This window comes from Microtus oregoni, unplaced genomic scaffold (genome assembly GCF_018167655.1).
Source record: "Microtus oregoni isolate MIOR12 unplaced genomic scaffold, Mior012 000003F_ref0000135, whole genome shotgun sequence".
NCBI classification, from domain to species: domain Eukaryota; kingdom Metazoa; phylum Chordata; class Mammalia; order Rodentia; family Cricetidae; genus Microtus; species Microtus oregoni.
In genome coordinates, this window is record NW_024543062.1 from 25,089,122 (window position 1) to 25,102,145 (window position 13,024).

At 46.8% G+C, this 13,024-nt stretch overlaps 1 protein-coding gene across 9 annotated transcripts in view; it reads left to right on the forward strand.

Moving 5' to 3' along the window:
* Cit (citron rho-interacting serine/threonine kinase) overlaps positions 1–13,024 on the forward strand; it is a 178,832-nt gene that overhangs the window by 97,846 nt on the left and 67,962 nt on the right. For 4 of the 9 annotated variants that reach the window (XM_041647361.1, XM_041647376.1, XM_041647382.1 and 1 more), the window contains exons 14-19: positions 3,866–4,123; positions 4,296–4,346; positions 5,258–5,311; positions 7,078–7,218; positions 9,063–9,188; positions 12,301–12,396. In XM_041647361.1, the coding sequence (XP_041503295.1) occupies positions 3,866–4,123; positions 4,296–4,346; positions 5,258–5,311; positions 7,078–7,218; positions 9,063–9,188; positions 12,301–12,396 (726 nt within the window). The remainder of the gene's footprint in view (positions 1–3,865; positions 4,124–4,295; positions 4,347–5,257; positions 5,312–7,077; positions 7,219–9,062; positions 9,189–12,300; positions 12,397–13,024) is intronic. The other 5 variants (XM_041647384.1, XM_041647417.1, XM_041647402.1 and 2 more) reach the window with 3 other exon arrangements.

Genomic DNA, 13,024 nt, shown 5'->3' on the forward strand with positions numbered 1-13,024 from the left:
AACATCTCTGCACGTCACCCCCTGGGAGGCTCTGAAGGCCACACGCATGCCCTGAGACTTGTGCTTTGACAGGTGACTCACACCCCTTTATCAACATGGGTTTTCTTTTTTTCATCCTGAAGGCTGCAGGAGGTAGGGTTCTTTATCTCCCATCAGTTCATTGTGCTTGGAAATTAATTTTGGGGACATCCTGGGGAAATGAAAGCTGTCTTTGGCCACCAGAGGGAGCAGCTGGTGTCCATGCGTTCCACAGAAAGAGAATTAATCAGGACATTTTGAAAAGCTCGGTGCTGTTGGTTGAGTTCAGAGCCATCTTTTGTGATTCACTTCACAGCCGGCATGCATGTGGAGTTTCAGATGACTGGCAAAAGTTCCGATGGGGGCAGAGAAAAGTTTTCGGTTCTTGATTTTACTTCTCATTAAAGAATGATATGTTTAAAAAGGCTTTTTTTTTTTTTTTTTTTGGTAGGCAAGGGATGTTTGTAGACAAAGGATGCCCTTTTTTTTTTTTTTTTTTTTTGGTTTTTCGAGACAGGGTTTCTCTGTGGTTTTGGAGCCTGTCCTGGAATTAGCTCTTGTAGACCAGGCTGGTCTCGAACTCACAGAGATCCGCCTGCCTCTGCCTCCCAAGTGCTGGGATTAAAGGCGTGCGCCACCATCTCCTGGCTCAAAGGATGCCTTTAAGGCCTACGCAAACACTAGTTTTTGGCACACTGGTTTCTCATGGATTTCGGATGAGTTTCTGCTCATTTTTGTTTTAACCTTCTCTTTTTAGTCAGTTATTTCTTCTGGAGTATGCCTAGCAGGCCCCTCTCGTACTTTGACTCCAATACCCCCAAACAGTGACAGTTCTCAGAAGTCATCTGTGCCCTCCAGACTTTTTGGGAACGGGACCATGCGGGCCTCTTCCTACACAGTCCCAAGGCTCCCTCTGGAAGGCTTGCTGAAGATGGACAGTTGTTTCTGTTTGTCTGTTCTGACCCATTCAACTCAGTGCCTGAGAGTCATTCCATGCTGAGCTACAGCGGCTTTCTCTGCTGCTCCTGCACACAGACCCCATGGTCTGTGCTCGGCACCCTCCTGCAATGTCATGGTGACTGGCCAGGACTTCAGGGCCAAAGAGGGGCAGGAAATGGAGGAGGCAGGGTGGGGACAGGGAACGGAAAAACATCTTCTTCACAAGTTTGAGAACAAAAAGGGAGTTTGAGGGCTGGCGAGATGGCCCTGGGGGATAAGGGTGCTTGCCTCTGAGTACAGAGACCTGGTACAGAGATCAGGTCTGATCCTGATCCCTGCTACCTCACAGTGGAATGAAAGACCCATCTCCTCCATGCTTCCTCTGACTTCCACCATAGTGCCCACGCGCGCACACACACATATGTCATATCATACTTTTTTTTTTTAAGGAAAAGTTTGAGTACAAAATATGCCAAAGACCTTCTAGAACTTTGCTGTTTTCACACCTTGAAGGGTTTTATCTGCTGGCAGGCTCCTTTTTACATTCAGTAATTTACATTCATGCTTGGGGACAGGGGACCACTGTACTTTTAAGGTGGCACAATGATGTATCAGACATGGGAAAATAACTTGGAATAATAAATATCATATAATATTCAAATATTTTAATCTTCTATTATATGTAGCCCAGACTGGCCTTCAATTTAGGATCTTCCTGCCTCTGTCTCCCAAGTGCTCAGATTATAGCAGTGTGCCGTCACACCTGGCTCAATTTCTCCTTTTTTATTGAAATTTTAAAAACTGAGCTGTTAGGTTATCAGTATTGCTTTTATGGATCATATTAACATTCAAATAATATATGAATGTAGACTAGTAATATAAAATATGACTTGAGTGTATATGTGTAATGTATATTTATGTGTATGTATGTGTATTTACATGTATGTAAAAATATGGTATTTGGGTTGGGCTTTTTTTTTTTTTTTGGTGTTTATGTGGCAGGGTCCCATATAGCCCAGGCTGGCGTCTAACTTGGTGTGTATCTGAGGATGATCTTGAACTCCTGATCCCCCTGCCTCTACTGCCTCTAGCTCCTAAGTAGTGGCATTACAGACATGTGTCATGTGTCACTTTTTTTTTCTGATGGATGGAAGTCATGAAAGTCATAAATTATCCCCAGATAAAGAGGATCTCAAGGAAACCTGAGTAAAGGCTCTGCCATTTCACCCATGACCTGTGTCCCAGGTCAGATGTCTGAAGCTCTTTACACAGCACACCCATGTGCCCATGATCCCAAGGTTGGCCTTCAGACACAATGCACTGCTGGCTGAGAGGAAGGGTTGTGCTCCCTGTTCTGGCTCATGCTCCCCCGCTCCCCCATTAAGGTGAACATTGCTAGCTGAACTCTGCAGAGTTTGCAATACCTCCCCAATGTCTGCTACAGTGAGCTCAAGCAGGCACCTCACACCCTGCTGTTACCAAAGGCTAAACTCGGCCAGGCCAGATGGCTCAGTTAGACAATGCTGCCTCTCAAGTATGGTGCCTTCAGTTTGAAACCAGCACCCGTGTGATGTGAGGGAGAACGGACAGACGGAAAGTTGTTTTCTGACCTCCAGAGTCACGCGCATCACACATGCATGCATGCACACGCACGCACGCGCACACACACACACACACACACACACACACACACACGCACGCACACATGCTCGCACGGAGGGAAGGAGAGAGATCAGAAGTGGCTGGGACTGTAGTTCTGTGTTCGAGTACTTACCCAGCACATACAAAGGTAGAGTCCCATCTCCAACAAAACAAAATCATCAAAGATTAAGTTGTAATCTGCTGAATTAAAGCGCAGCAGCCAGCATCCTGGTTGATGCCTCACCTCGCAGCTGTCACTGGAGTTCATGAATGCCACAGTGCTGGCTTAATTTCTTGTTCTCGTGTTTTACCTACCACCTCCTATCCCTGGTCCTGTTAGACAGGGCATCATACTTTAGCCTTGGTTTTGTAATTGAAGAGCCTTGCTATACTTGGCTCCTAAGTTTTCAAGGCTGTTGCCTGTTTCTTCTGGTAAATCTCAATGTGTGTGGGTGGGGAGGTGGTGGGAAGCCTTGATTCAAATGTTCTGGTTTGGTTTTAAAATTCATTTTGGAAAACATTGGACTGTTTGGATCATTTTAAGGCTTTTGCTTCAGGGAACAAGATAATTTTTCTTGCAGGGGGAAAGATCTCTTTTCCCCTGCAAGTTATTTTGTCTCGGTCCAGTGTTTTTGACTCCTCAGATTTCAGGGTGACTTGCATTGCAGGATCAATGCTAAGCTCAACCTTCCGTTTTGAGCCCAGAAAAATTAATGGTGAGAAACTGGCAATGATGAGTTTCACCTTCCCAGATGATTTCCTCCGAGGTTTCCAATTACCCTCTGGTGCTGTCTGAAAGGTTAATTTCAAAGCTAGTACCATATCTAATTGTGTTAGGACCACGTGGTGTCCGAAGGACAAATCTATAGAAACAAGCACCTTGGAGGAGAAGCACACGTGCGGTTCATCCTCGTTCAGAGGGCAGCTCTCTCCGCGTGTCTGCGCATCCCTGGGGGTTCTCGGAATCTGTGTGGTTGTTTGCTCAGCATCTCTGATTCCGCATGTGTGTTCCTGCTGGGGTTACTCTAGACACGTGTCCTGCATTAAAACAATTTAATATTCTTTCCTTCTTCCCCGCCCCCCAACACCCCCAGTTTTTCCTGTCTCTAGATCCTTCCACTCACGTCTTTCTCTGTCTGCCCATCTGTCCTTTGACACTTTTCTTCCAACGTACACCTTCCCCTGTGGTTGATCTACATCCGTCTCACTGCCCACCCTCTGCTGTGGAGCTCCAGGCTTCACCTTCCGTCCTCTGCCCGCTCTTTAGGAGTACCAGGCTCAGGTGGAAGAGATGAGGTTGATGATGAGCCAATTGGAAGAGGACCTCGTGTCCGCCCGGAGACGCAGCGATCTCTACGAATCCGAGCTGAGAGAGTCTCGGCTTGCCGCTGAGGAATTCAAGCGGAAGGCCACTGAATGTCAGCACAAATTGATGAAGGTAGTCAGCCACCCTCCAAGAGGGGACTTTGGGGGCACGGCCCTGGATGATCTTCACAAGATGCAAGGCCACGCTGACTTAATGAGTGTAGGTTGGAGACACAATGAGTTTTTATTTTTTTTTTTTAGAAAACTCCCCTTTATTTGTAGATAACATTATTATTGTTTGTTGTAATGTTATCACAGAGACCTAGGAAGTACAACAGGTGATGTGCGTGGGTTGTTGAGATTCCCAATATGTTGTATCTTTTTACTTACAGGCTAAGGACCAAGGGAAGCCTGAAGTGGGAGAGTACTCCAAACTTGAGAAGGTGTGTCTTCTGGGATTGGGTTTACTATTTGGGGCAAATGGTTTTGTAATATTACCAGTGACTGCTTACCACATAAGAATACTTTTGTAAATACTTGATGAATCTATCATATTTTATTTGTTTATTTATTTTTTTGGTGAGAGGGATTGAATGCAGGCATGTACCGTTACTGATACACTACACTATGCTTCGTGCCCCTAGGTTTTAATGGTTTTTTGTTTTTTTTCTTTTATAAAGTCATTGGGATTTTCTTTTTTTCTTTTTCTTTTATTTGCATTTGTGTTTTGCTACATGTATGCCTGTGTGAGGATGTCAGATCTTGGAGTTACAGACAGTTGTGAGCTGGCATGTGGGTGCTAGGACTTGAACCCAGGTCCTCTGGAAGAGCAGTCAGTGCTCTTAACCACTGAGCCATCTCTCTAGCCCCCCCCCCCTTTTAAAGAGAGTTTTATGCAGTCATGGCTAGTCCCACGCCCACTGTGTAGCTGAGGATGCCCTAAATTCCTGGCCTTCCTGACTCCCTCTCTTAAGTTCTGGGGTTTCAGGCACATGCCACCATCCCTGGCTAAAACATCCTCCCCTTCTTCTCTCTCTTTCTCTCTCTCTCTCCTTCTTTTTTTTGGGGGGGTGGGGGGTTATCATCTACCCAGGTACTTGGTAAATTTTTTTGTGTTAAGGCACTGGGCCACGTTGTCTTCATATATGTTGCTAGTCCTACAGAAATCAATAGTCCACCCCGCAGTTCATGTTGGGACACACCCACGCTTCTCTGACAGGCCAGTGTTCTATGCTAGTAAGTTCTAGAAAACAAACCCCAGAGGCTCCACAGAACCCTGGAGGAAATAGGACCACGCTGCAGGTAGCAAGAGCAGGCTCTGATCGCTCTGTTCTCTCCCCGGCTTTAATTGTAGATCAATGCTGAGCAGCAGCTCAAAATCCAGGAGCTCCAGGAGAAGCTGGAAAAGGTAAGTTCCACTGAGGGGCCGTGAGGGGGCTCCCCTATTCCTGAGTCCCTGTCCGCCTCACCCCAGAGCAGTAAGGAAGAGAGAAGCTGTCAGTCACCAGCACTAAAGATGATGAAGGGCATGTGTACTGTTACCCAGATATCAGGCTTCTGGATTTCAGTTTTCCTTTTGGGATGTTAAAAACCAAACTTGTGTGAGACTCTGGGAACAGAAACCCAAAAGTGGCTTTTAGTGCCTTGGGAGGGGAGGTTTCTCGTTTTGCATGTTTGCAGGGGCAGCCTGGCTCCTCCTCCACCAGGACTGTGGCAGATCCGCTCTCTGGGGACTGTGATGGCTCCCTGGTGTCGTGGTGTGGTTGTGTGTGTTGGGTGTGGGGAGATGTTGGCACAGTTTGCGCTGCTTCAGTTGTGCTTTGGCTTGTTAAGAAATGATTGACAAATGCGGAAGTGCACACAATGGTGCTCTGATGCTGTGTCCACTTGTGATGTGACGGCGTGATTAGCATCTTCATTACGGCTCTCCCTTTTCCGGGATGGGGACAGGGAAGGAAGGTCTGCTCTCCACTTTTCAAAGCCTCTCTAGCTGAACGCAGAAGTGCCCAGCAGACGGACAGAGGGACTGTGGTTTGGGACATGGTTTCTGCATCAGATTGTCTATGCACATGCTTGGTGGTTGGTTTAATAAGGACAGTTCCTCCTTCTTTAAAAAACGTACTGTGCAAACCACAGCGATAGCATCGCATTTCCGTTTTAGCCTTTTCCAGGTCACTAAGCACTTCGATGTGGCCGGACGACACATCTCTGTCTTCGAGCTGTTCTGTCCAATGAGTCTCTTGTTATTTGACTGAAATAATTAAAATTAGCTTTTAAAAATAAAAAGAATGTTCTCATGCATTTCAGGGTTCAGCAGCCCTTGTGGCCACTGGCTCCCATTTGGCATATTACAGGTCTTAGAATTGGTGTTTTCTTATAGTTTCCACTTTTAAAATTTTTACCAGAGCTTTGCTATGCAGTACAGGCTGGCACTGAACTCATTTATCCTCCTTCCAGGTGTTGGGATCACAGGCCCGTACCAGCTGACTAGCTGCACTTGTTAAAATTACAGTTGAAGTGATATATATGAGGATGCTTTACACGCACGCACACACACACGCACGCACACACACACATGCACATGCATCCTATGTATGTGTAAATATTATATATACATTTACATTTTAATTTGTCTCCTAAATTCAGATGTCATCCACAATACTGTAAAAGCTGTAGTGCAGGTTAGACCCAAATCAAAGTTAATAAATGACAAAATTAAGAGGCTCAGCCTTCTTTCTTTTTACCTTGTCGATTATCACAGACCCAAGACTATTATCAGTCCTTGAAAGGTCATAACTCGGCTAGCGTTGACCTTGTTTTCCTGTTGAATTCGTTTCCACGCTCCACACAGGCAGAGTAGTCAGAAGGAACCAGATTAATGCTAGGTACCTCTTTGTTTGGTTCTTTGTATTGCATTGAATTGGAGAAACAAAAGATTGTCAGTCATCCCAAGAAAGAGAAGTACATCAATTTTAACTATGAGACTTGTTACAAACTCAGCGATATTAAAAAAGAATATACCTAATATACACAAGATCTGCAGTAAGTGAATGCTCCTGCTTTGAAGACTGGCCCTGATGTGCTCAGTATCTCCTGCTTTTTCTGTTTTCGTTTTTTTTGCCCCCATACGAGTCCATGTAGACATCAGTGCCCTGTCCCCCTTTCTCCTGCCAGGCTGTAAAAGCGAGCACAGAGGCCACTGAGCTCCTGCAGAATATCCGCCAGGCCAAGGAGCGAGCCGAGAGGGAGCTGGAGAAGCTGCACAACCGAGAAGATTCTTCCGAAGGCATCAAAAAGAAGCTGGTTGAAGCCGAGGTGAGCGGGGCCCTTTCCTCAGCCCGAGCTATTTGTCCCCAGCTGACCTTGCCTTTGATCCTGGTTGTGCTGAGGCAAAAAAACTGAAACATCACTGTTCCTGTTTGACCAAACTTCTTCCTCTCTGAAGAACCCTTCCACGCCTACCTCAGCAGCTCTGAGGTGGCGATGCCTGGACAGGGGGTCCTGCTGCTCCGCCCTGGCCTCTCGACTGCTCTGGGTTCTCTTTTCTCTAGGCTCATTGGCTGCTGCTCTGTGGTTTTCTTTTTCTTTCCCGTGTTTTGCTGTTTCTAACACAATGCAGATCTAACAGACTGTTCTCCACGGCTTCACCAGTTACCCTTGTCAGCGACTCTGAGCCTGTGTTTTGGTTACCCTCGTCGGCGACTCCAGGCCTGTGTTTTGGGCCCTTTCCCCATCAGATTCTTTGTTGTTGTTGTTGTTGTTGAAATCATTTATATAATTATACTGAAAATCCGAGTGGCTTTTCACTGTCAAAACTTAAACAGTGCAGACAAATCGAGAGTACAAAGTGAGGCCCCTTTGCCCGTCTCTGCCTCTCTGCCGCCCTCCCTCATTGTTTGTCTCAGCGTTGATTGGAACACAATCAGTGTCTCTGTCCTGTCTGTCCCCTGGCCTTTCCTCTTCCCCACCACAATCTTCATGTGACTCTGCCTGTACATGGTGACCCGGCTGTCTGGGGTCTGTCCTCACCTGCATTCCTTGCTGCCTCCCACTGTTGTCCTGAAACCCAAGCGTGTGTGTGAACAGTGCCTCAAGTCCAGAGTGACCCCAGTGCTGCAGCGAGTCCCTGACTTCCTCTCCTCTTTGCCCTCCCTGTAGCCTTCCTCATGGTCCAGAGCTAGTTAAGCAGATGGAACGGTTTCCGGATCTCCAGCTTCAGGTCTTTCCTTCTCCCCTCCTAACTCACACAAGATAATATTCGTGGACCCCCAAGTACTCCTGCCCCATCCCCAGTGTTTGAGGGTCTCTGTGTACTTTTTTTGTTTTGTTTTGTTTTTTGTGGGGAGGCGGTTTAAGACAGGGTTTCTTTGTAACTTTGGAGCCTGTCCTGGAACTAGCTCTTGTAGACCAGGCTGGCCTCGAACTCACAGAGATCCGCCTGACTCTGCCTCCCGAGTGTCATCACTACCCGACTTAGGGTCTCTATATATCTTAGGTGTACCCCTTGAGGCTGGGTGCACCTGAGACCTATGAAATAGCCATGTGACCCACAAATGCTGGCTCCTTTTCATTTGCGCTTCCCCAGCCTTTTGCAGTGGTGGTCAGTCTGGGCTTGCCTTGGAACTCCCATTGCCTTTTGACTACCTCTGTGTTTCCCCCAAGCTTTCTCTTTCATAATATTGTTGTGTGTCAGTGGCCTGCTCCCCCGCCCCGTCTTCTCCTGCCCTGCAGTGTCTCCAGAGCTCATGCCTCTTTATCCCATACCTCAACTGTGCATTCAGATGGCCCCTTCCTGCCTTTGTGTCTGCTCTGTGGTTCTCCCCCTCTTAACCCACGTCGTATTTGTTTGTTGTTTGTCCTTTGTTTTCCAAGGGCAGAGTGACATCGCCTTCCTCTCTGTATTTCACATGATGCTTAGTGTGGTACTTTGCAGATAGTAGGTGCTTGGTAAATATTTGAATGAATGAATGCACTCTTATAATCCACACTGCTGAGTACCCGGATTCTAGAGTTGTCGTCTTCGCCGTTGCTTCGGGTGCCCAAGATTTTTTTCTTCCCGACTTGCGTGTCTGCCTCTCGAGGGCTCTTTCCCTCGGTGCAGGTGGTATGCCCACAGTTGTTGCTCCATTAAAACTCTCTGATTGATTCATGACCTACAGGAACGCCGGCACTCTCTGGAGAACAAGGTAAAGAGACTAGAGACCATGGAGCGTAGAGAGAACAGACTGAAGGACGACATCCAGACAAAGTCCCAACAGATCCAGCAGATGGCTGATAAAATTCTGGTGAGCAGGAGTGGAAGTCAAAGTTCAAAGATAAGAGGCTAGAGGTCTCAAAGGGAAGGGGGCAAGAAGGCTCCAATGCCATCCCATGGGAGGTGTCCCCGAGTAGGTGACCGGAGAGGAGCCCGGACAAGCCAGCACGGGACATTTCGGCACGGTGACAGACCTGTTCTTGCCGTTGCCGTCATTTTTCTGTGTGCTCTCACCTGGCGTTTTACAGAATGATATCATGCATTTATCTCCCCGCCTCCCCCGCCCGCTGTTCTCCTCTTTAGCAGAGTTTTGTTTGGCCATTAATGTGGCAAAACCAGTGCAAAAATCTACTGGGTTTTCGACTTCTAAGACCAAAGCCCCAATTCTTGTTTTTAGAAGCGAAAGAAGTGAGTCACAGGGACTGTTTTCTCGGAGTAGTAGCTGCCACAGATCGCTGTTCACCCACGCACTGGCTCTGCCGGGTTGGCGCTTACACGTACTTTACCCCATGGCCTCCGCTGGAGCATCCTTTTTTAGGTGTGTCATCATTCGGAGTCTGTCTTCAGCGCTGATGACCAAATTAACTTAATCAGGGAATGTGCGCTTGGGCGGCTGAGACTGTGGATATGATGATGCGCCTCCCAGGCCAGGCCGTGGCAGTGGGGGAGGCAGCACCTTCAAGTCTCGCTCCCAAGGGCAGAAGTTGGATGTCAATATTTAAGAGGCTTAGGGATGACTTGGGGTTCATGCACAATCCCCTTTTGTCCCCTAAAAGGAGGTGGGGGTGTAAATGGGCCACTTCATCTCTCTCTTCCTCACTCGTGGGAGCCGAGGTGCCCGCAGCTATATGAACTCAAGGCTGGCTGGCTTACAGGCTTGTGTAGCACTTGATACAAACTCTTCAACACCCGAAAGATTTCTCTGGGTATAGCTGCAATGTAGGGATGTTCTTGAACAAAAGGATGAAAGAGGGATCGGTTAAATTGTTTGGCTTTGCCTCCCAGTCTTTCTATTTATGTGTGTATGTGTGTGTGTCTGCACACAAGACAGATGTGGTTGTCTACTCCCTCTCGATCTCCTGTTCTGTCATCAGAATCTCTCTCAACTCTTGTCAAGCATGTGAGTTTTACTGTGAGTAAGGGTAGGTCCTGCCACTGTTACCCCTTCCCTGGTTAACAAACAGTTAATGAAGGGCTAAGCTCTTGTGGTTCCGAAGTGTTTCTCTCTTTAATGGGGACGTGTTCATTCATTCATTCAACAAATATTTAATGAGCTTCTACTATGTGCCAGGCACTGTTCCGGGGGCTGGAATACGGCAGCGAACCACCGTAGCCGCGTGACATAAGGAAGAGTTGCTCTGATGTGTGTAGTAAAAGACACGCTTTAAAAAATGACAACAACAACAAAAAATGCAAAACGCCCAAGCAGCGAGGTGTTAGTCGGACTCTGGACTGTAAATTACTATTTACGTAGCCAGCAGGCTCAGCTGTCTGAGTGCTGGGTTTTCTTTTAACCGATTTTTAGATTTCTGTTCCCATTTCTGTGCCATCTTATGAGGACTGAACCCGAGGAAAGATGACTGTCAAGTGCCTTGTAACCAAAGAGTAAAGTTTCTTGATCTGAATGTATCTTGTCACCTGCCCAAGTGCCTTTGTGAGTGACCGTCTGTGCCTTCATTTTAGCCGAACGTGCCTCTTGCTCAAGAACCCTGTGCTCAGGCTGCAGGGTATATGGGACATGGGCCAAGAACGACCCATCAAGCTGTCATATCGAGATGATGCTGGCAAGCAGGTCCCAAAATGTCCTTGCTTTAAAATGCTTGCCATTGTGAGGAGAAGTTTCCAAGGGGGTGATCAGGGCCTCCTTACAGCACCATCTCTGCTTCTGCAGTCCTGTCGTGAACATGCGCAAAGCCCGCGAAATGTTTTTATTAATTGGACCCCTGTTTACACTCAGCTCCCCAGGGGTGCATCTGGCACGTTGCAGTGGGTTTTGTGCGCCTGGTCTGGAGCCCGAGCATTTCAGCGGCGCCTCAAAGCAAAGCCTGTAGCTGCAGACTTGCGAGCCATTGTGTGCCTGTGACTCCCAAAAGTACCCCCCACCTTCGGTTTTCTGGGCATATCCCATATAATTTCCTCATTCTTCGAAATTCTTTATCATTGCTTTGACTTCATAGAGGATTTCACAGGAGTATGAAGAGAAGAGAACTTGGGAGTAATGACTTCTGATGTCAGTAGTTAACTAAGGGTTCAGACTCCTGGTTCTGATGCAACGGCGCCTGTGTTTAGCGTGTCTTTTAGCGAGTGAACGGGATGCTGTGTTTCCTAAGAGGTCGGTTTAAAATACACAGGCAAATAAGTTGGTGTAATTTTCAAATGAATCACAATTTTGTTTAAAGACAGAAAAAGCAATGAAAGAAGCAAGAGAACCTTCAACTAGTCTGTTTGCTGGCTCCAGCTTCTCTTCTCTCTCGTGTGTTGTGTACGCATGCGTCTTCATTCTCATCGCCATTCCCATTAGCGCTGCTTCATGTAAACATAGTCTCACGCGTGCGTCTCCAGTGTCCACGCTCTCCCATGCCAGTCATTTACAGTGGTCACTCCAAACGCCACGGTTATTTTTATACTTACGCTGATTGTGACGTTAGCGCGGGTTCTTGAGCAATGCTTTTATGAATGAGGAAGACCCAAAGTATTGTTTATCTTCATAATAAATTAAAATCCCTTTTCTTATTTAAGGCTGATGAACATTAACAATGAAAATAGCCCAAGGCTCAACACAGGGTCTCTGTGCCATGCTGAACTCTTGACTGTTGCCTTGTTGCCTTTATTTCTCTGTGTAAAGTGGAGCCGCTGCCCCTGTCTGATCTGTCACACCAACTGATCTGGCCTCACAGCCCACCAGCTGTTGTGTGTGTGTGTGTGTGTGTGTGTGTATGTGTGTGTGTGTGTGTCTGCTTGGACTTGGGAGAACCAAGGCCACACACTGGCAGTTTTCTTCCCAAGAGCCTCCGTCTAGTGTTGGAGGGAGCAGTGGCTGCAGTGACCTGCAGTGCCTGTGACAGTCGTGTTTCCTGTGATTGTCTCGTGTGCATTGGCTCCCTTCCCTGAGCACGCCTGACTGACTATTCTTTTGTGTCCAGGAGCTGGAGGAGAAACACCGGGAGGCTCAGGTCTCGGCACAACACCTAGAAGTACACTTGAAACAGAAAGAACAGCACTACGAGGAAAAGATTAAAGTAAAGCCACCCTGCCAGTCCTGTCTAAACCTTCCCGAGCACACGGGTGGCTTCCCTGCATCCGCGGCTAAACCCTGTCCTTACTGCATGATGGGAGATTTTCAAGTCTGGAGCTTAATATATTCTTCATTCCATATTGTGGTTCCATCTTTATTTATTCGTTTTTAACCCACGGTGGTTTTGGGGCGTGATTTATGTAGATTTGCCCACGTAGTCATGATATTCTTTGCTTTTGACTTTCTCTCTGCATTTCTGACTTCATTCAGTACCTTTTCCTTTCATTTAAAGTACATCCTTGAGAACTTAATTTTGTAAAGAGCTACTGTTGTTCTGAAAATGTGCTTGTATAATCCTCATTTTAAATTTTTTTATTTTTAAATTTTGATTTAGTTTTTAATTTTAGGTGTGTGGTGGGGGTGGGGTATATGCATGTGAGTGTAGTACCTGAGGAGGCCAGAAGAGGGCAATGGATTTGGTTTTTTGTTTTGTATTGTTTTTTTTCTTGAGCTGGGAGTTACAGATGGTTTTGAGTCACCTGACGTGGGTGTTGGGAATTGAACTCAGGTCCTCTACAAAAGCAGCCAGCACTCTTAACCACTTTCCAGCTCCTTAGTTTCATTTTTTAGAA